Raw genomic sequence first — 18,859 nt, 5'->3', positions numbered from 1 at the left:
CGCGTTTCGCCTCTCTACGCTTGACGGCCCGCCGCCGGTCAGAGCCTCGCTAACCCGCCATGCCCTCCCAAGTCCGCATCTTCACCTCGCCGAGGCCCCTGGCGGAGACTCTCGCTGAGTCGGGCCCCAAGTCTTCCCCGAGCACCCCTCGCTCCATCCCAGTTTACCCTGCGCTGCCCAAGCCGACCGTCGGCGAGGACCTCAAGGCTGCCTCCTGCGTCATGGAGGCCCCCCACGCCGAGGAAAAGCGCAAGGGCGGTGTCACGTATGCCCATCAGGATGCGCTGCCCAAGCTCCCCATCCCGGACCTCGAGCAGACGTGCCAGAGGTACCTGGCCGCCCTGAAGCCCCTGCAGTCGCCGCGAGAGCACGCCGAAACGCGCCATGCCGTCCACGAGTTTCTGAGGCACGAGGGCCCGGTGCTCAATGAAAAGCTCAAGAAATACGCCGAGGGCAGGACCAGCTACATCGAGCAGTTTTGTAAGCCGTCCGCCCCCGCTGCTCTCGCGGAGCCCGTCCGATGCTGACCGCGTTACGAAACAGGGTACGATTCGTACCTCAACTTCGACAATCCCGTCGTGCTCAACCTGAACCCCTTTTTCCTGCTCGAGGATGACCCCACGCCTGCCCGCAACAACCAGGTGACACGCGCCGCGTCGCTGGTTGTGTCGGCGCTCGAGTTCGTCCGGGCCGTGCGGAAGGAGGAGCTGCCGCCTGACACGGTCAAGGGAACGCCCTTGTGCATGCATCAGTATTCACGCCTGTTCGGCACGGCACGCGTTCCCACCGATGACGGCTGCCAGATCGAGCAGGATCCCGAGTCCAAGCACATCATTGTCATGTGCCATGGCCAGTTCTACTGGTTCGACGTGCTCGACGACAACTCGGACCTGATCATGACGGAGCGCGATATCGCCATCAACCTGCAGACCATCATCGACGATGCCTCCCAAACGCCGATCCAGGAGGCGGCCAAGAGCGCCCTGGGCGTCCTGAGCACCGAGAACCGCAAGGTCTGGTCCGGCCTGCGCGACGTCCTGACCCGCGAGCCCGGCTCCAACAACGCCGACTGCTTGAGCATCGTCGACTCGGCCCTGTTTGTCGTTTGCCTCGACTACACCGAGCCGACGACCGCCGCCGCTCTTTGCCAGAACATGCTGTGCGGCACGAGCGAGATCGAGAAGGGCGTCCAGATCGGCACCTGCACCAACCGCTGGTACGACAAGCTGCAGATCATCGTCTGCAAGAACGGCAGCGCCGGCATCAACTTTGAGCACACGGGCGTTGACGGCCACACCGTGCTCCGCTTCGCCAGCGACCTCTACACCGACACCATCCTGCGCTTCGCCCGCACCATCAACGGCAAGGCCCCGACCCTCTGGGCTTCCACCAGCCCGGACCCCTCCAAGCGCGATCCGGAGAGCTTCGGCGACGTCCACACCACCCCGCACAAGCTCGAGTGGGACATGGCCCCGGAGCTGCGCATCGCCGTGCGCTTCGCCGAGACCCGCCTGGCCGACCTGATTGAGCAAAACGAGTTCCAGTGCCTCGACTTCTCCGCCTACGGCAAAAACTTCATCACCTCGGCGGGCTTCTCGCCCGACGCCTTTGTTCAGATGGCCTTCCAGGCCGCTTACTACGGCCTCTACGGCCGGGTCGAGTGCACCTACGAGCCAGCCATGACCAAGACGTTCCTGCACGGCCGCACCGAAGCCATCCGCACCGTGTCGGAGGAGTCGGTGAACTTTGTCCAGACCTTCTGGGCCGACAACCCGCCCGAGCAAAAGATTGACGCCCTTCGCAACGCCTGCCAGCGCCACGTCGCCACCACGCGCGACTGCGCCCGCGCGCAGGGCTGCGATCGCCACCTCTACGCCCTGTTCTGCCTCTGGCAGCGCCTGGTGGACGAGGACGCCTACGGAGCCAACAGCAGCAACGGCTACGCCAGCTCCGACTACGCCTCGGAACGTGGCTCGCCGATCGGCGCCAGCCCTCCCGGGGAGCCAGCCTACCTCCTTGACGGCGGCAGCAGCGGCAGCCACAGCAACGGGCCGTTTCCCCCCACCCGCACCGCCAACCCCAACCAAACCCCGGCCATCGCCTCCGACTCTCCCACTCGCAGCCGCAACGACAGCGTCAGATCTTCTTCCTCCCGCTCCTCCTCTCAGCACGGCGGCAACGGCGGGGTCTCCCACCCCATGCCCTTGATCTTCGCCGACGCCGGCTGGGACAAGCTCAACACCACCATCCTCTCCACCTCCAACTGCGGCAACCCGTCGCTGCGGCACTTTGGCTTTGGCCCCGTGAGCGGGGATGGGTTCGGCATCGGGTACATCATCAAGGACGAGCAGATCAGCATCTGCGTGTCGTCCCGGCACCGGCAGACGCGGCGGTTCGTCGAGGCCCTCGAGAGCTACCTGCTCGAGGTTCGGAGGATCCTGAGGCTCATGGCGGCCGAGGGCAAGGGCCTGAACGGGACGAGGCTGGCGGTGCGGGGGACGAGGGCGAGGGAGGTGGAGGTGCTCAACTCCAAGGCGAGGGCCAACGGGGCCAACGGGGCCAACGGGGCCGGCGAGAGCGGCGCCTCGGCCCCGGCGGGAGGGCCGGGGAAGGCAGCTCACCCCCGGCCCAAGGTTCGGGGGAGGCTGATCACGGGCTTTTCGGATGTGGGAGCGAGAAGGGGCGGGTCGGACCTGGCGGCCGTGTCGTCGCCTACGGAGGAGAGCTTGGGGCTGAGCGAGGATGATGAGTTGGGAGGCTGTACGTTTTTTTTTTCTCCCCTGTCTTCGAAGTTCCCTTTCTTCCCATCGCATCGATCGATACCTATGGATGAACCCATGGTTGCTGACGCTTTCCAAAACCAAAACAGACGGCTTCTTCGACGCAGGCATGCTCCTCCAGGCCCTAAAAGGGCGCCACGGCAGCCATGGCCACGGCCACAGCAGCAGCGACCCCTACGAGACGCTCCGGGAGGGCGAGGTCAGCAAGCCTTCGGAGCTGGCCGCGGCGGCGGTGCAGGCAAGGAGGAGGGACATTGGGAGGAAGCTGAGGCTTGTGGATTACTGAGCGGCCGGGCGGCGGCGTGTTTGCTTTTCTCTTTGGCTGGTTGGCGTATGCGAGCGTTTGCGGGTTTGGCCTCGTGGTCCTTGGTTTTCTCCCGTTTGGCATCTTCCTGGTTTGGATTTGCGTTTGGGTTGCTTGGGAGAGAGCGTGTGCGTGCGTGGATACGAGGGGAGGTTGGGATGGGGAAGCACGCCCAAGCGCATGCACGTGTTTTTGCTCCATGGGATTGTTCAGCACATAGCGACAGCGAGTGATGTATACGATGTCTTGTTGGCCTTGATGTCAATGCATGCGGGATGTGGGACGTGGGACGTGGGACGTGGGACGTGGGACGTGGGAGTGGTTTTCGTCGTGCTCCAGAGCATGTATGTATGTGCGACGTGAATCGGAGCCTCTCTTGCAGCTACTAGTCTCACGGCCAGAGGCCTCGCTCTCCTTTTCTGCGTAACAGATAGCCATGGCGCGTCGAGTCAGGTCTGATGCAACAACATATCGCACATTCTCTCTCCTTTCCGTGTCCAGCTTGCTTCTTTGGAGGTCCCATCGGGGCCAACGTCAAAAGGAAAAAAAAAGGTCATGATTAAGTATGTATATACAAGAAGGTTCCAACACAAACACAAGTGAGCGGCGGAGAGATCGCCATGTCTCTCTGCTTGCGCGCGGCGCTGTATATAAGTAGTAGTGAAGATAGAATAGCCTTAAAACCTTTTCAGATGTACCCGGGGTTGTATGAATGTATGTATGTGCGGCGCGGGCGGTGGCGGTGATTGTCGTTGTCTCGTGTGTGTTGCCGCCAATGCCAAAACATAGTACATCCACCGAACCCTCCCCCTTCCTTTCCTTTCCTCCCCTTCCCCTCCGCTCTCCTCCGTCATGTGCCTCTCGGCTCGTCTTCCATCCTGCGCATCATCCCTTCTGCATGATTTTCGATGCCGACACCGCCTCCCAACACCTTCTCCCGGTTCATGTGCATCCCAATCATCCAGACACCTGACCAACTGCATATCCAAAAAGAACTCCTCCCATGACGTGACGGAAGAGAAATGCGCCTCCCTATGATGACTTTTTTTTTCTGTTTGTAGTCTTGGTGTGGGTATTTTTATATACTGCTCATGACGGGTGTGAAAAACACGATCCTTCGCCAACAGACGTCCCAGCCTCGCCCACGTAGAGTTGGGCTAGGAAAGAAGAGAAAAAAAAAAGAAACCAAGTCATGGTGGCTTTGACTACGGCAGCTCCGCAACTCCCGAACCGGACGCTCCAGGTTGTTGTTGTTGTTGTTGTTGCTGCTGCTGCTGCTGTTGTGGTTGTTGAGGCTGGGCCTGGGGCTGTTGTTGCTGGTTGCCCGCTGGCGTCGTTGTCGTCGCCGCACCGGACGCGGCAGCAGCCGCAGCAGCGGGTTGCGGCGTAGAGTTCCCAGCCTCGTCCGCCCTCGCTTCCGCAGTCGGGCTCTCAGCCGACATGCTCGACACAGTCGGCGCCGTCGAGGCTCCTGCGGGCCTGTACGGCCTGTAACCCATACCAGGCTGCAGGATCAACGGGACACCGCTGCTATTGCCCTGCGACGACGGAGGCTCACCCGGCATCGGGCCCAGGGCGGAAGCCGGCTGGACGGGCGTGGTGCCGTTGTACGTCGACACGGGAGTGGAATTATCGCGGCGGTCGGGAACGTCGGCGGGGTTGGACCAGGCATCGTGGGCTTGGTAGTAGGAAGGCTGCCTGACCGGGGGCGGGGCGTGGGGTTGATGCTGGTACTGCTGCATGTGGGGGCTAGCACCGGGAGCGGACATGGGGCTCGGGTCCGGGTAAGGGTTGCGACCGTGGCTCATGGAGTAGCTGGGGTTGTGGCCGGTCGAGTACGAGTTGGTGTGCTGGTGATGCGGGTAATGCTGCTGGTTGTGGTAGCCGTGGGTGGCGGCGGCGGCGGCGGCTCCGACGCCGGCAGCGGCAGGGACGGCGTACATGGCGTTGGAAGCTGAGTAGCCGGACATGTCATTGGAAGCCGGATAGCCCGACACGTCGTTGGAAGCCGGATAGCCCGACACGTCGTTGGAAGCCGGATAGCCCGACATGTTGTTGGAGGCTCCGTATCCGGACATGTCATTCGAAGCTGGGTAGCTTGCCATGTGGGACGAGGTGGTGGTGTTCTGGGGGTAAGACGGGGCGGGCGTCTGCGTCATGGGCGCGATCGGCTGCTGCGTAATGAAGGGCGGCGCCGGGTAGTCGTCGTCATTCTTGGACCTCCGACGCAGGAAGAGGGCGCCGAGGCCGACCAGGGCGACGAGGGCGAGACCGCCGATGACGCCGCCGACGATGGCGCCGGTCGAGGAGGATGCCGGGGCGGCCTCGGCGTCGTTGGTCTCGGTGGCGGAGGCGGCCGCGGTGCTGCTCGACGTGGCCGTGGTGGGGGCTCCCCTCTCGCCCTCGGACGTGGCGGTTGAAGAGGTGGTGGTGGTTTCGGTGGTTTCGGAAGACGTCGAGGATTCGGTCGAAGAAGACTCGGTCGACGACGACCTGGTGCTCGACGACCTGGTGCTCGATTGGGTTGACGATGACGTCGACGAACTGGACGAGGTGGTGGTAGACGACGTCCTCCTGGAGGAGGTCGTGGGGGTCGGCGTGACGGTCTCCATTTCGCGATCGCGGTCCCCGGCGTGGGTGGTCTGGGCCCTGACGACGCCGATTTGCCTCCTGGTGGTGCAGAAGTAGTCTAACACGCCACCGGGGAAAGAGATGGTTGCGCAAAAGTCATCGCTGCGGACGTGTTAGCGGGCTTGGCTTGGCCTGGCGTCCCGTCGCTACGGCACGCTACGGCGAGAGAGAGAGAGAGAGAGAGAGAGAGAGAGAACCGTACCATTTGAGAATGCCAGCATCGGCCTGGCAGTCCTTGTCGCAGTCATCCTTGACCACGCACGAGGTGCGAAAGCTGCAGCTGCTTCCCTCGCAGCAGGCGGCCACGCCAGGATTGCGGCCCGAGGGCGGCAGAAACGCACACTTGGCGGCCTCGTTGTCACAGGCATAGGGGGATCCTAGCGAGCCGTGTTAGCTTGGGGGCGCCAGACCGGACCGGACCAGAGACGGGACGTCTCCTTACTTGAGCTGGCGCTGATGAAGCCGCACGTGTTGTCGGGGGCGAGGAGGTAGGTGTCGGGCAGCTCGGCCTGGCGACGCACGAGGCCGGCGTTGGGAGCAGGCGTCGGCAGAGGAGCCCAGGCAAAAAATTCCCCGGGAAGGGGGGCGGGAACTGTTGGCCTCGGGCCGGGGAAGGCGAGGGCATGGACGTGGACGGCGCCCAGGAGCGTCAAGAATCGAAGGCTTGTGGCGGCCATGTTGCGGGGGGTTGGGAGGTTGCGGATGTCGAAAAAGAGCGTGGTGAGGTCAGGTGAATTGTTTCGTCAAGACGGCTGGCCGGCTACGAGACGAGAAAAAACGAATGAAGCAAACAAAAAAAGGAGCGACAGAAAAAGACGGATGAGAGAGAGTTGCTACCGAGATGCCGGACCTCTGTGCGAGACAACAAGACGGACGTTGTCGACCCACAGCACCTGTATGGCCTTCTCGATGTCGACGGTGGTGGCGTCGACGACCTGACTGACTGACTTGGAGTCGCAAGCAAAAAAGAGAGTCGGCCCAAAAGGGGGGGGGAGAGGGAAAGAGACAAAAGGAGAGCGAGGCCGGCCGAGCCGGGTCGTGTTTGTTAATAACCAAGCGTGCCCAGACTAGCCGATGTTGCTCTGCACGTTATGGGACCATCAGTGTCTCTCTGGCTCTCTCTAGATTCCGTGCTCGTTCCGTCCGCTGGCGGTGGCCCAGCGGCCCAGTGGCTCAGTGGCTGGAAATTGCGTCTTTAGGCGCCCGGTCGGCGTTCCTTGCTGTTCCTTGCGAGCCAAGATGACCCCGGGCACAGCCCGTTGAATTCCTCGATCGCCAGTGGAGGAGGCGTGGAGAGGGACCGGGGCCTGACACGGCGGCTGCAGAAGCGGGCCTTTTGAGCTTGACCGTTTCTGGTCAAGGGCGTGCACGAGGGACAGGGGTAACGCTCAGGAACCGACGAGGTCAGGGGTTTCTGCTGCAGGGGGGAAGCAGAGAGGATGACCCGAACGAGCCCTGTCGCTGCCACAAGGCCATAAGCGGCATTTTGGCCTGCGAGGGCGGGAAGAAATGGCATCGAAAGGTTGAGACAGTGCAGATTGGGGGACGGGCCATGTCGAACATTTGGTACACGTGTAGATTGGCAAGGCAGCCTGGCCTGCACGCCCGGCTGCATAATCTACACCGTACCGACGCCACGTTGGGTCTCTGCTCTTTTCCTCTCGGGCGGTTTCTGGGTGCAGGTGGCTGTGGTGCAGATGAAAGGGGTCGGTCGGCGACCTACTGCGTACGCAGTACACCGTACGTGTGGAATGAGACTGTCGCTGCCGATGAGCAGGGGGAGGCAAAAGAAGAAGAAGAAGAAGAAGAAGAAGAAAAGTGAGGAAGGAATTGGTGTCGGGTGGGTGGTGGTGGTGGTGGTGGTGGTGGTGGGCCGTCGCGTCCACGTTGATTGGATGCGCTCGCCTCACTGCTGCGTACTGCGTACTGTAGAATGTATACTATACTACGCAGTATAGTACACAGTAACTACATACTGGAGTACACACCTCTTGTAACGACGCAGTCCTATAGTACACAGTACTGCGTCGTAGCTACCACAGTACCGCAGCCAGAGGGCGCATTGAACTTGGCCTCTCATCCAATCTCGTTCCCCCAACAAAGTTTTGATCCTGGCGCAACATGATTGGCCAAACCCTTCCCCCCCCCAGGCTCGGCCCCCGCCGAACAGCGCCAAGCTCGACCTGGCAGCTGCCGGACCTGAGCGACCTGAGCGACCTGAGCGACCTGAGCGACCTGAGCGACCTGAGCGACCCGAGCGACCTGAGCGACCCGAGCGACCTGAGGTCCTGTCGACGCACCGTACCAGAAGGCGCTGCAGGCACTGTGCCGCAAGCCGCCTCTGGCGCGCCTTTCGCTTCTGTTTCGCGACGACCCTCCTCGGAGACGACCCTGCTAAACTTGGCTTCGCTTCAGCGACGGGGGCGCGGTACCACCGAGGCGCACGCGTCTCACTTGAAACCGGCTCCGGGTTCTGCTGGGCATTTCGCCAACCCAACCTGGAAACCTTCCACCCATCTCGGCCATGCTGCATGCCCTGCACATGACCGACCCATGACGGATCTGTCGCGCGTGCTCCCGCACTTCCCCGTCGGGCAGTTCGCGAGGTTGATGCCCGTCCTGGAGAAACATGACATCTCAACCTGCGATCTCCTGACCCTGGAGGCCGCCGACCTGGGGAAACGCACCCGCTTACCGCTGCTGGACATTCGCCGTCTCGCCGCGGCCGTCCTCGATGCCTTGCATGCCGACCTTGGCGTCTCGGAAGAGTCCCAAGCGGCGGTGACGCCCCCGGCGGCCCGGCCCGATCCCGGTTCCGGTTCCGGTTCCGGTTCCGGTTCCGGTTCCGGTTCCGGTTCCGGTTCCGGTGGTGCGGGTCTCGGCTCCCGTCCCGTCCCCCGTCCCGTCCCCCGTCCCGTCCCCCAGCCCCGTCCCGCCCTCCAAAGCACCGCCGCCTCGCTCGCCGCCCGATGGCGCACCATCAGTACGCTGGACCCAGGCCTCGATCGGGCCCTCGCCGGCGGCATCCCCGTCGGCTCCATCACCGAGATCACCGGCGAGTCCGGCTCCGGCAAGACCCAGCTCCTCCTCACCCTGCTCCTCTCCGTCCAGCTGCCCCCGCCCCACGGCCTGGGCCGTCCGGCTCTCTACCTCAGCACCGAGGCGCCCCTCTCCACCCGCCGCCTCGCCCAGATGCTGTCCGCCAACCCCTTCTTCCGATCCCTGCCCCCCAAGAGCCGCCCGACCCTGGACAAGATCCTCAGCACCGTGACCCCGGACCTCGAAAGCCAGGACCACATCATCAACTTCCAGGTCCCTGTCGAGGTCGAGCGCCGCCGCATCGGCCTCGTCGTCCTCGACTCGGTCGCCGCCAACTACCGCGCCGAGTTCGATCGCGGCGGCCCTAACGGGAGCCGCCACGGCTCCAACATGGGCGCCCGCGCCGCCGAGCTGCTCAAGCTGGGCATGCACCTGCGCGACCTTGCCCAGCGCCACAACCTGGCCGTCGTCGTCTCCAACCAGGTCGCGGACCGCATCGGCGCCGATCCCCTCCTCGCCGTCGCTCCCGGCCCCGGCCCCGGCCCCGGCCTCGCGGCGGTGCCCACCCCGACGTCCTCCCTGCACCGTCCTCCCCCGCCGCCGGGGCTCGTCCCAAGGCACACGCAGGAATCCCCTCTCGCGTCGCGCACGCGGCCCCCCACGCACTCCATCCCCAACCTCCCCTTGCACTCCGACGACGGGGTCCACCCGATCCCCGAAGGGACCCACCCACCAGCGGACCCTGACCCGGCCGCCCCGTCCTCCGCTCCTCAGCCTCCTCCTCCTCCCTCGTCCGCCACCGCCGCCCAGCCCCTCCCGTTCTTCCCGACCCAGCTCCTCCTCGACCACCAACAGCGCTGGTTCACGGGCTGGGGTGACGATCCACCCTGGCCGTGCTTCTCCTCGCCGTCCCGCTCCTCCCAGCCCCTTCCGGCCCCGCCGCAGCCCATGAAAACGCCCTCCCTCGGCCTCGTCTGGACGACCCAGCTCGGGGCGCGCATCGTCCTGTTTAGGCGGCGGAGGATGCACCGCCCGCTGTCGTCGGTCGCTGGCTCGGGGGGCTGCGCCGCGCCGGCCGCGGAAACCCCGGCAGCGGCGACGAGCTGGCAGCGGCACATGAAAGTGGTGTTTGCGTCGCACGCGGCCGAGTCGGGACCCGGGCTGCGGGGCGCGGTCGAGTTTGAGGTTTGGGCAGGTGGGGTGAGGGCGGTCGGCGAGGACAAGAAGGGAGCCGGGAGGGCGGGAGTGGAAGTCGGCGGCGATGGTGGCGGCGGTTTTGGGGAGCAGCAAGCAGGAGAGGTCGAGGAGGAGAAGGAGGAGGAGGAGAAGGAAAAGGAAAAGGAAAAGGAGGAAAGGGGCCAGGACGGGTCAGGGGAGGAAGAAGACGGGGGGAGGAGGAGGAGGAGCAAGAGGATGAGGGTCGAAGGCGAGGGCCAAGAGGAGGAGGAGGAGGGGTGATTAAGGATTCATGAAAGCGCAGCGATGCGCCGGAAAGGATGGAGAGCCATATCAAGTCTCAACCACGAAAGCAGCGCGGGGCTGTTTATGGTCCTCCTGATGAGCACGGTCATGTCCCATAGCGCGGCAGCCAGGTCGCTTGGATTGGATTCCACCACCGAGCATGACGCATTTGGGAGCGGGTATCAACGAGCCAGATAGATTACAGCCATACGCCGACATCATGATAATACGACCGCCACAACCACCGCTCTGGTCTATGCCATCCGATGAGGATGAGGATGATGATGAACACAACTTCAAGAAAACCATTGCACAGCCAAGGGACGTGTGCGCACCCGAACAGTGCGGCACATCCAGATGGGAAGATGCGGGCCGAAAGATATATAGATATATATATATATACCGCTGGTCTGGTTCGTATCAAGGGAACAGATAGCAAGAATCACCCGCATCGACATGTACCCCGACGCCATGCTCAAATCAAACCAGGTTATGCCAAACCGTCCAGACGCCGCCATGCAAATCCCCGCAGCCCGACGACTCCAAGGAACCAGCGCACCAACCCAACCCTTGACCACGAACGCCGTCCTCCCTAGCCTCCATGATTTCATCTTCCCCGGCAATCTCCGCTCGCCAACCGCCTACCACCCCCTGTCCGCCGCCAAGCCAAACCCGTCCTACTACTTCGGATGCGGGAATTGATCCTCCAGCAGCAGCCTCACCCCGACATTCATGCTAATCAGCTCCTGCACCAGCAACTTGGCCGCATACGGCATCGTCATGGGCGTGACGTTGCTCGTGCTGCTGCACGTCTGGCAATACCCGCTGTACCCCAACAGCCCGCACCGCTCGCAAATGTCCACCTGGGTCCCGTCCGAGCTCACCATCAGCCGCTCCAACAGCAGCTGCGACGCGCCGTAGGCGATCAGGCAGTCGCGTTCCATTTCACCGAGACGCAAGCCACCATCGCGCGAGCGACCTTCTGTAGGCTGCCGCGTCAAGATGGCGCGCGGACCCCGAGAGCGAGAGTGCATCTTGTCCTGGACCATGTGCTTGAGGCGTTGGTAGTAGATGGGGCCGTTGAAGAGATACGCCTCGTGGGGTTCGCCGGTGATGCCCGACGTGAAATAGTCCTTGCCTTCCCACGAGAAGCCGTGTTCGATGAGGACCCGGCCCATCTCCTCGACGGGGTGGGAGCGGAAGGCGTCGCCGAAGCCGTAGTCGCGCTCGCCGGCCACGACCGAGGCTTTGCCCGTGAGACACTCGAAGAGCTTGCCGACTGTCATGCGAGAGGGGAAACCGTGGGGGTTCATGATGATGTCCGGGACGAGGCCGGAGTCCGAGAAGGGCATGTCTTCTTGCTCGACAATGATGCCCACGACGCCCTTCTGTCCGTGACGCGACGAGAACTTGTCGCCAAGCTCCGGTCGGCGCGTTTGGCGCGTCTGGACCTTGATGATGGCCGTGTTGCGCTCCGTGTTGGACACCATGACCTTGTCGATGTAGGCCGGGTCTGGGATGCGGTAGTTGACGGGTGCTGGCCTGAAGTCGTCGGAACCACGATCGCTGCCGATGCCTGTCGATGCTTGGTCAATCGGTGTTTCCTTCATGATCATGGTCTCGCCCGAATGCACGCGGTAACCCACGACAGCGAGGCCGTCGCGGTCCAGGCACGCGTGCTTGGCGATCGTGCGGCCTTCCTCGTCCTTCTGCACGCCGCCCAGCCGATCTTTGCGGCCGTTGGGGTACTGCTGCAGTTCGGCCGTGTACTTGCGGAAGACCTGGCATCGGCCAAACCCACGATCGCACGAAGCCTTGTTCAGGACGAGCGCGTCCTCGATATCGTAGCCCGAGTACGACATGACGACGACGGTCGCGTTCTGCCCCGCAGGCAGCTTGTCGTAGTGGATGAGCTGGATCGTCTTGGTGATGACCATCGGCCGCTGCGGGTACACGAGCGTGTAGAGCAGCGTGTCGATGCGGTTGAACTGGTTGTAGGCAATGGCGCCGATGGCTTGTTTACCCATGGCGCACTGGTAGGTGTTGCGGGGAGATTGGTTGTGGTGGGGGAACGGAATCAGGCCGGCGACGGCGCCCAGGATGGTGAAGGGCTCAATCTCGAGGTGCGTCGTCGACCGGTTGATGTCGTCCTCGCTGATGGCAATGAGCGCGTCGTTCTCCTCGTTGACGTCGAGGTACTCGACGATGCCGTTCTTCAAAAAGTCGTCGAACGTCGCCTTGCCCATCTGGAGGAGCCGCAGGTGCTCCGGCAGCAGCTTCGACTTGCCGTTCTTGACGATGATGTACGGGCGGCAGATTCGGCCTTCGTCGGTGGCGATGTGGATGGCGGAGAAGTGCTCGTTGATGTACATGCTGATGAAGGGCGAGATGTGACCACGGCGGCGCATCGTCTTGAACCTGTGGGCGAACTGCTTTGGGTCCTTGGTCAAGGCGAACGGGGTACCGTTCATGTGGATGATGTACGACCCTGGCTTGTGCATCTCGCTGCCCGAGAACATGCGAATGGGGTCGACACCGGGGATCAGGTCGAATATGGTGTTCTTGACAGGTTCCTCCTCGGCATTGGTGGTAATGTGTGTCATGAGGGCAAGGTTCTTGACCAGACCGCAAGCCTCACCTTCGGGCGTGTCGGACGGGCAGAGCATACCCCACTGAGACGGCTGCAGGGCGCGAGGACCGCTCACCTTGCGGGTCTTTTCGAACTGGCTGCTGATGCGCGTCATCATGCCTAGGGCGGCGATGTAGCTCAGGCGGCTCAAGACGTGGGTGACGCCGGCGCGGTTCATGTTGAAGCGCTTGACGCTCCAGTTGCCGCTCTGGATGGCACGGTTCAGGCCCTGGGTGATGAACTGGCCCTGGCCGCTGATGGGGCCGACGGGGTCGTAGGCCGAGGTCCGGTTGGGTCGCTTGAAGAAATACTCCATGTTCGTCTTGAGGCCCGAGACGAAGCCCTTGAATAAGTCTTCGAAGAGCAGCGAGAGCAGCTGACCAGCCAGCTCGAGACGCTTGTTGCCGACAAAGTCGCGATCGTCAACGAGCTTAGGGTTGTGAGCTGCCATGAGGACGCGGCGGACCATCATGGCCACGTAAACGGCCTTCGGGTAGAAGTCGAGGTTCTCGATGGTGACGTGGGCGATGATGATGTTCGCCAGGGCGTCAAGGCCCTCCTCAACGGGACTCCGGCGTGGAGCCGCCATGGAGCGACCCTTCTTGGGCCCGCCCATCTTGACGCGCGAGCCGACGTACTCGAGGGCCTGCTGCTGGGTGAAGACGCCAGCCTTGGCGGCCTCGTCGAAGTTGATGAGGAAGTCATCCTGGTACAGGGCGTCACCACCGGCCACGAGCTCCATAATCTCGAGGTCTGACAGGCCGCCAAAGGCCTTCAGGATGATGACGATAGGAATGGGCTCGACGAGCACGTTGTGGTTGAGCACGATGCGGTCCTTCTTGAGAATGACGTAGGTCTTGGACTTGCGCTCATGGGTGGAGCTGGTGACGGATGCCGAAACGGTGGCCGTCTTCTCGTCCGCCTCGACAATGACGCGGTTCTTGCTGAGTTGCTCCTGGATGAGAATGACCTTCTCGGTGCCGTTGATGATGAAGTAGCCGCCGGGATCGAGGGGGCACTCGTTCATGATTTCCATGCGGGCGTTGGAGGCGTTGCTGAGGTAGCATTTTGCGCTCTTGAGCATGATGGGGATGCGGCAGAGCGGGATGTCCTTGCGAACAATCTTCTTGCGGTCGCGCGAGTAGACGATGTCGACAAAGACGGGGGCAGCATAGGTCATGTCGCGCAGGCGGCACTCCATGGGAGTGACGTGATCGCGTGCCTGGAAGTCGGAGAAGTCATTTCGGGTCGGGGTGCCGACGCGGATGTCGGTGAACTCGAGCCAGAAATCCTTTTCTTGGTCGCTGCGGATGGAGCGGTTGGCGCGAACAATGTCTTTGATTTCGTGCTCGACGAAAAAGTTGAAGGAGTCAATGTGTTGCTTGACGAGGCCTGCAGGGGACGCCGGTTAGCCGTAACTCCCTCGTCATCAAGCTGAAACCACCATCGGCATGATGGGAATCGGCGCCATTTGGCATTGGAACCTCCGACAAGCACTTCGACGGCCCGTGGATGCAGTCATCTGGGGGTTGAGCGACTCACCCTTGACTTTGAGGAAGGCTGGTAGAAGCTGGTATTTGTCTTCCTTTGTGGATATCGGATCGGTAAGCTTCTTGCCATTGTAGAATGGCTCCAGCAGGGCCTCGAAGCCGTCGTCGATCGAGCCCATCGCGGCTTGTCCCGTCGTCCGTAGAGCTGGACCACGTAGAGGGCGACTGGGTGTGGAGGATTGGACGTGCTCCAAAATTATTTTCTGCCCCGCGGCCGAGAAAGTTGGAGGCGGCTCTTATCGGCCGATAAGAGCTGCGAGGGGACGGGGTGCTCTTCGGTGGGGAACGAGCCCCAATCCTGGGACATTGGACCTGGAAGCTCAGGCAATGTCCAACAAATCCTCCTTCCATACGCCTGGAATGTCCAGTATTGATGCACAACAAGAGTTATTGCTTCTAAGTTGTTGTTCCTAAAGACCTGCGTCTGACTTTTGCAAGTATTGTATTCAAGCATTTCGGGTTGTGATGAGCTGAGGCCTGGAGGACTGTGAACAAACCAGACATCTGTCGAAGTGTACGATGACTCTTCTCGCCGGCCAGGCCTGCACCTAGTTACAGGTAGTATTAATACGCTCTTCATGAGAATAGCCTGCCTGCGGGGTCAACAGAGATATAACATGATCGCTCCTGTTAACCTCGCAGGCAGAAATCTCCCAACGCTCCGCTCGCAACGCTCACAACAGAAGAGGCGGATCCCAGAATCTAATACAGTCGAAACCGAGGCATGGTTGCGCTCTCTGGAAAGAAAAGACGGTTTGCCACAATGTCGTTGGCTCACAAAAACTCCCGTTTCAAGGCTACCATCACTTCACAGGACACCTATACACAGTACATCATCGATTCACATGTTGGATCCATTCCTCGCAGAGTCGGCGCCTCCATCAGCAAGAGACCCATTCCTTTGCCCGGTCTCCACAAAACCTAAAACCCAAAACCCAAGCCACCGGTCACTGCCGAGGAGAATTCATCGCTGCTGCTGTCGAATACTCGCTCCACCCCCATCCCGAGCAGGCGGTCTGGCACAGACAAGGTCACCCACGATCGGAGAGAGCCACCGGTTCGGCGCCCACGAGGTCCGGGCCAGATCCGCAGAGATTCTGGGCTCCCTTGTCCCTTGTTCCAGATCTTGACGCAAGCCGGGGCCACACTGGCACCTCTCGAAGCCGAATGCTTCACCGACTTTTGACCAGTTGTCCATGGGGACCTACGCAGTAGTTCTTTGAACCCTTCGAAGGCTGCAGATGGTCAGGAGAGGTGGGGAGTAAAACAGGGCATGAGCGTCGCTGTGCAGCTCCGACCCCTCCTTCGGGACAACTCAAGTCGACCCCCCCCCCCCCTTTTCTTTTTACCTCGGGAATGACGAGTCATAATTCCAGACAGCAGCGCCGCAGGTGATATCGAGAAGATAGATGTCGCCGCTATAGCTCTTTGTGAATAGACCCCAAAGGCCTTCGCTGGAGAAGAAGGGTGAGTTGCCGTTGGCGTATCCTTGTCCGTTGTCAAATCACCAAGACCCCTTTCTCTCTCTCCTTGCCCCTCGACGGCACGATCTGCTGTGGCGGGGGAGGGAGGGATTTAGTTGGGATTTAGCGCGGCCGTCCCCAAGTCAAACCCCCCGCCCCGGCGTCAACTCCGCACGGCGCTGCGCTGCGGGATGGACTGCTGCGTTCCGATGATGCACCGCGAGAGTCTGCCCCCCTCGCATTTCAGTGGCTTGCCGAGATTCTGGGGTTGCGCCGCGAAAGGCAACAACAAGCTCCTGCTTTGATCGCAACGTCATCCCGCTCTCTCGGTTCGCTCAATGTCGAGGGATGGCTCGGACATGGAAGAGCTCCACTCCCCAACACTCAAGGAGGGGTTGCGGCCCGTTCGGCGGCGGGGAAGCGAGCATGACGAGCAGGAGGTAATTTCCATTTTGCAGACGTTCCGGAGGGAAAAGGGTCTAACTGCTTGGTGTTTGGGGAGGGTTGACGTTGGGGGAGGGCCATGCTCGTTGGGATTAGTTCCGAATTGACTCTGTAACGACTCTACTGTATGTATCTCCAGGTCTTTGCCCTGCCCCAGGGGATGACCGAGTTTGATCAGACTGAATAGCCGGGAGCTCAGGACTTCCAACCGGACATTGTCGCGCGTCGATCCGTCCCCAGTGCACATGACTGGTTGTTTCAACCTTCGGGGCTCCCTCCGCAGACTCGTTTCGCTAGGTTCGATGTGTTTTGGGGAGAGCCTCCGGATAAATGCATGACCCAGAGCTGAGGTGTTTCGATTCGACACGGAAAACAAAGGGGCAGTAGGTTCTCGAGAGAGCATCGAGAGTAGGTAAACAGACATCGCTTCGCGCCACTGCTTGACGGTCTTGTTCTTCCGAACGAGGCGACTTCGTAATGGACGGAACGGGTGATCCGAGACGAGAGGGGCTGCGCCATGGCAGCACCTCCAAGATGAGGGAAATTTGTATCTAGCTGGACTGCTCGCAATACAAAGATGTAAATTCCTCGAGAATTTGTCAGGGTGACATCGCAGACTCCGCAAGGCGAGGTGCGTGGTTGAGGCTTGCGCAGGGCATACAAGTAGGATGCGCAACATGACGTCTCGAAGTCTGCTTGCCGCGGCGAACATAGGCATCCATTCGGCTTCCCCAAAAAAAGGTGCAACGAGGGAATTGGGGGAAGGGGGGGGGGGGGAGGGTCCTCTCCTTCGTGTCAGGTCATCACTACCTTGACCTACCTACGACAGGTCCGCGTTGAGCCGCTCTCACACACACACCCACACCGTTTGACCGCCGCTTGCGAAGATCACCTGCCGCAGCTGTTGCTATTTCAAGGCTGAACCTTCCCGCTCCAGCACACCCTCCATTACCTACCTGCCAAGTACCTCGAGGCGCTTCCCGCCCCCCCTCGGCGCGGTGCTCCGGCGCAGAGCTAGTCGGGAGACCTGTGCTTCTGAGGCGGTCGGCGGAGAGGCCCGGAGGCTGCGTTGTAATGGCGTCAGCATTGCTGGTCGTCTTGCGGTGTTTGAGCTCCCTTAAAGAGGTAGGCACCCTTGGCAGGCGGCTCTTCCAAGGCTTGCGTCCATGGAGATCTTGAGAGGTTGGGAGGACTCGGGAGACAAGTCTGCAGCGTGCCGCCCCACGAGGCCCAATGCACGCCAACCACAAACCGAGGTGAGGTGGGTTTCTCAGACAGCGTGTTCCAGCTGGCGGAGGAAAATCCGGGGTTGGCGCGGCCCGTTCGATTTGGGCAGCAAGCGCAGCGAGCAAAAGGGAAATGCAACCTCTCATCGCCGGCCGGCAGCTCGGAACTGGGCGCTCGGCTCGTTTCGTTTCGAGATTGAATTGACGTCGACGTCAGGCCGTGCGTGATGGAACTCGTGGTGGGCAGCCACGATGACGAGCTCCGTAGGCCAAAGAGCCAAACCTTCCTTCCGGTTTCTGCAGATCGGGTTGGAGGCACCTAGTGCTAGTGTAGCGCCTGCCCGCCCTGGGGCTGCTGCACCTGCGCTGCAGAAAGACCAGCCCGAGTCGCACCTTCACCAACCTCTCTCTTCAAGCAGGGGTTCATGGATGCAGTGGGAAAGAGAGACACCTCAGACTTACAGCAGCCCAATTGGGGAAGAGCGCCCAGCCCAGCGAGGAACCTGAGCCTGCGAGGAGCGAGGAACCCCCATCCATGTGGGAGAGACGAAGAACCCACCACACCACCACCACCCGCCACCCGTTGTTAGAGCAGCGGCACCCTGCATGCGCGGTGCGTGCGAGGGGAGCTCCACAGCTTCAAGGTCCCGGGCATTTTCCGTCCAGTCCACACTTCAGACCAGGGGTGCGTCCAGGGCGTGCGCTGGGGTGTGTCTGACAAGGGGGAGGGGTCACTGCGTACCATAAACCGAACCTCCACCCAAAGACGTGGACGGGCGGCACCTCTTCCCAGCGTGTCTTCTCTCCTCCATCCCACGCTCCTTTTTTTTGGTTGTATTACTTACGGGCTGTTTGGCCTCCTCCGTTTGCTTGTTGCTGCGCCTGGGCCACCAGGACGCATTGCATGTGCCAACAGAACTTGTTTTCTCTAGGTCAGTACTCGATTGCCGCTTGGGTTGAGTCTCGGTTTTGCCGCGGTGAGCGGGAGCGCAGAGGAGCTCCAGGGTGCCAGTCGTCAAGCCCGAGTCGAGTCAGAGTCCGCACTGGACGCGCAAAACGTGGAGCTTGAGGTCGCAGGTGGAAAAAAGCTCAAGCGAAAAGGGGGGGGATAGACAGCACAGCACCGCGACAGAGTGCAACACTGGCGGCCCGAGAACGACGAAAAAGACGAGCTGCCAACCTCGTGGGTGGCGGAGGCTCGAGATGTCGCCGCTTGCCTTCCCACAGCATTTCTGTCGTCCTGCAGCCGCACCGCCGAGGTTGGGTTTTGGGGGATAGGACAGCGCATGGCTGACAAGTTTTCACCCTGCAGATCGATAGAGAAGAAGAGGC

The 18,859-nt window shown here is 61.6% G+C and overlaps 4 protein-coding genes across 4 annotated transcripts; 2 read left to right on the top strand and 2 right to left on the bottom strand.

Moving 5' to 3' along the window:
• Positions 1-59: 59 nt before the first annotated feature.
• On the top strand, positions 60-3,066 carry VTJ83DRAFT_6579 (uncharacterized protein; the record flags this gene model as incomplete). Its single annotated transcript, XM_071013305.1, has 3 exons — positions 60-480; positions 544-2,760; positions 2,870-3,066. The coding sequence occupies 3 exons, from the start codon at positions 60-62 to the stop codon at positions 3,064-3,066; spliced, it is 2,835 nt and encodes a 944-aa protein (XP_070864206.1).
• Positions 3,067-4,289: 1,223 nt separating this feature from the next.
• On the bottom strand, positions 4,290-6,392 carry VTJ83DRAFT_6578 (uncharacterized protein; the record flags this gene model as incomplete). The annotated part of the gene is made up of 3 exons (XM_071013304.1): positions 4,290-5,817; positions 5,918-6,092; positions 6,158-6,392. 3 exons carry the CDS (start codon positions 6,390-6,392, stop codon positions 4,290-4,292), a joined length of 1,938 nt encoding a protein of 645 aa, XP_070864205.1.
• Positions 6,393-8,268: 1,876 nt separating this feature from the next.
• VTJ83DRAFT_6577 (uncharacterized protein) lies at positions 8,269-10,212 on the top strand (the record flags this gene model as incomplete). The annotated part of the gene is made up of 1 exon (XM_071013303.1): positions 8,269-10,212. The coding sequence occupies one exon, from the start codon at positions 8,269-8,271 to the stop codon at positions 10,210-10,212; it is 1,944 nt and encodes a 647-aa protein (XP_070864204.1).
• Positions 10,213-10,895: 683 nt separating this feature from the next.
• Positions 10,896-14,513, bottom strand: VTJ83DRAFT_6576 (uncharacterized protein; the record flags this gene model as incomplete). The annotated part of the gene is made up of 2 exons (XM_071013302.1): positions 10,896-14,236; positions 14,387-14,513. 2 exons carry the CDS (start codon positions 14,511-14,513, stop codon positions 10,896-10,898), a joined length of 3,468 nt encoding a protein of 1,155 aa, XP_070864203.1.
• Positions 14,514-18,859: the final 4,346 nt, after the last annotated feature.

Source organism: Remersonia thermophila, chromosome 6, assembly GCF_042764415.1.
Source record: "Remersonia thermophila strain ATCC 22073 chromosome 6, whole genome shotgun sequence".
Lineage (NCBI taxonomy): Eukaryota > Fungi > Ascomycota > Sordariomycetes > Sordariales > Chaetomiaceae > Remersonia > Remersonia thermophila.
This window is presented reverse-complemented; position numbering and strand designations above follow the sequence as displayed.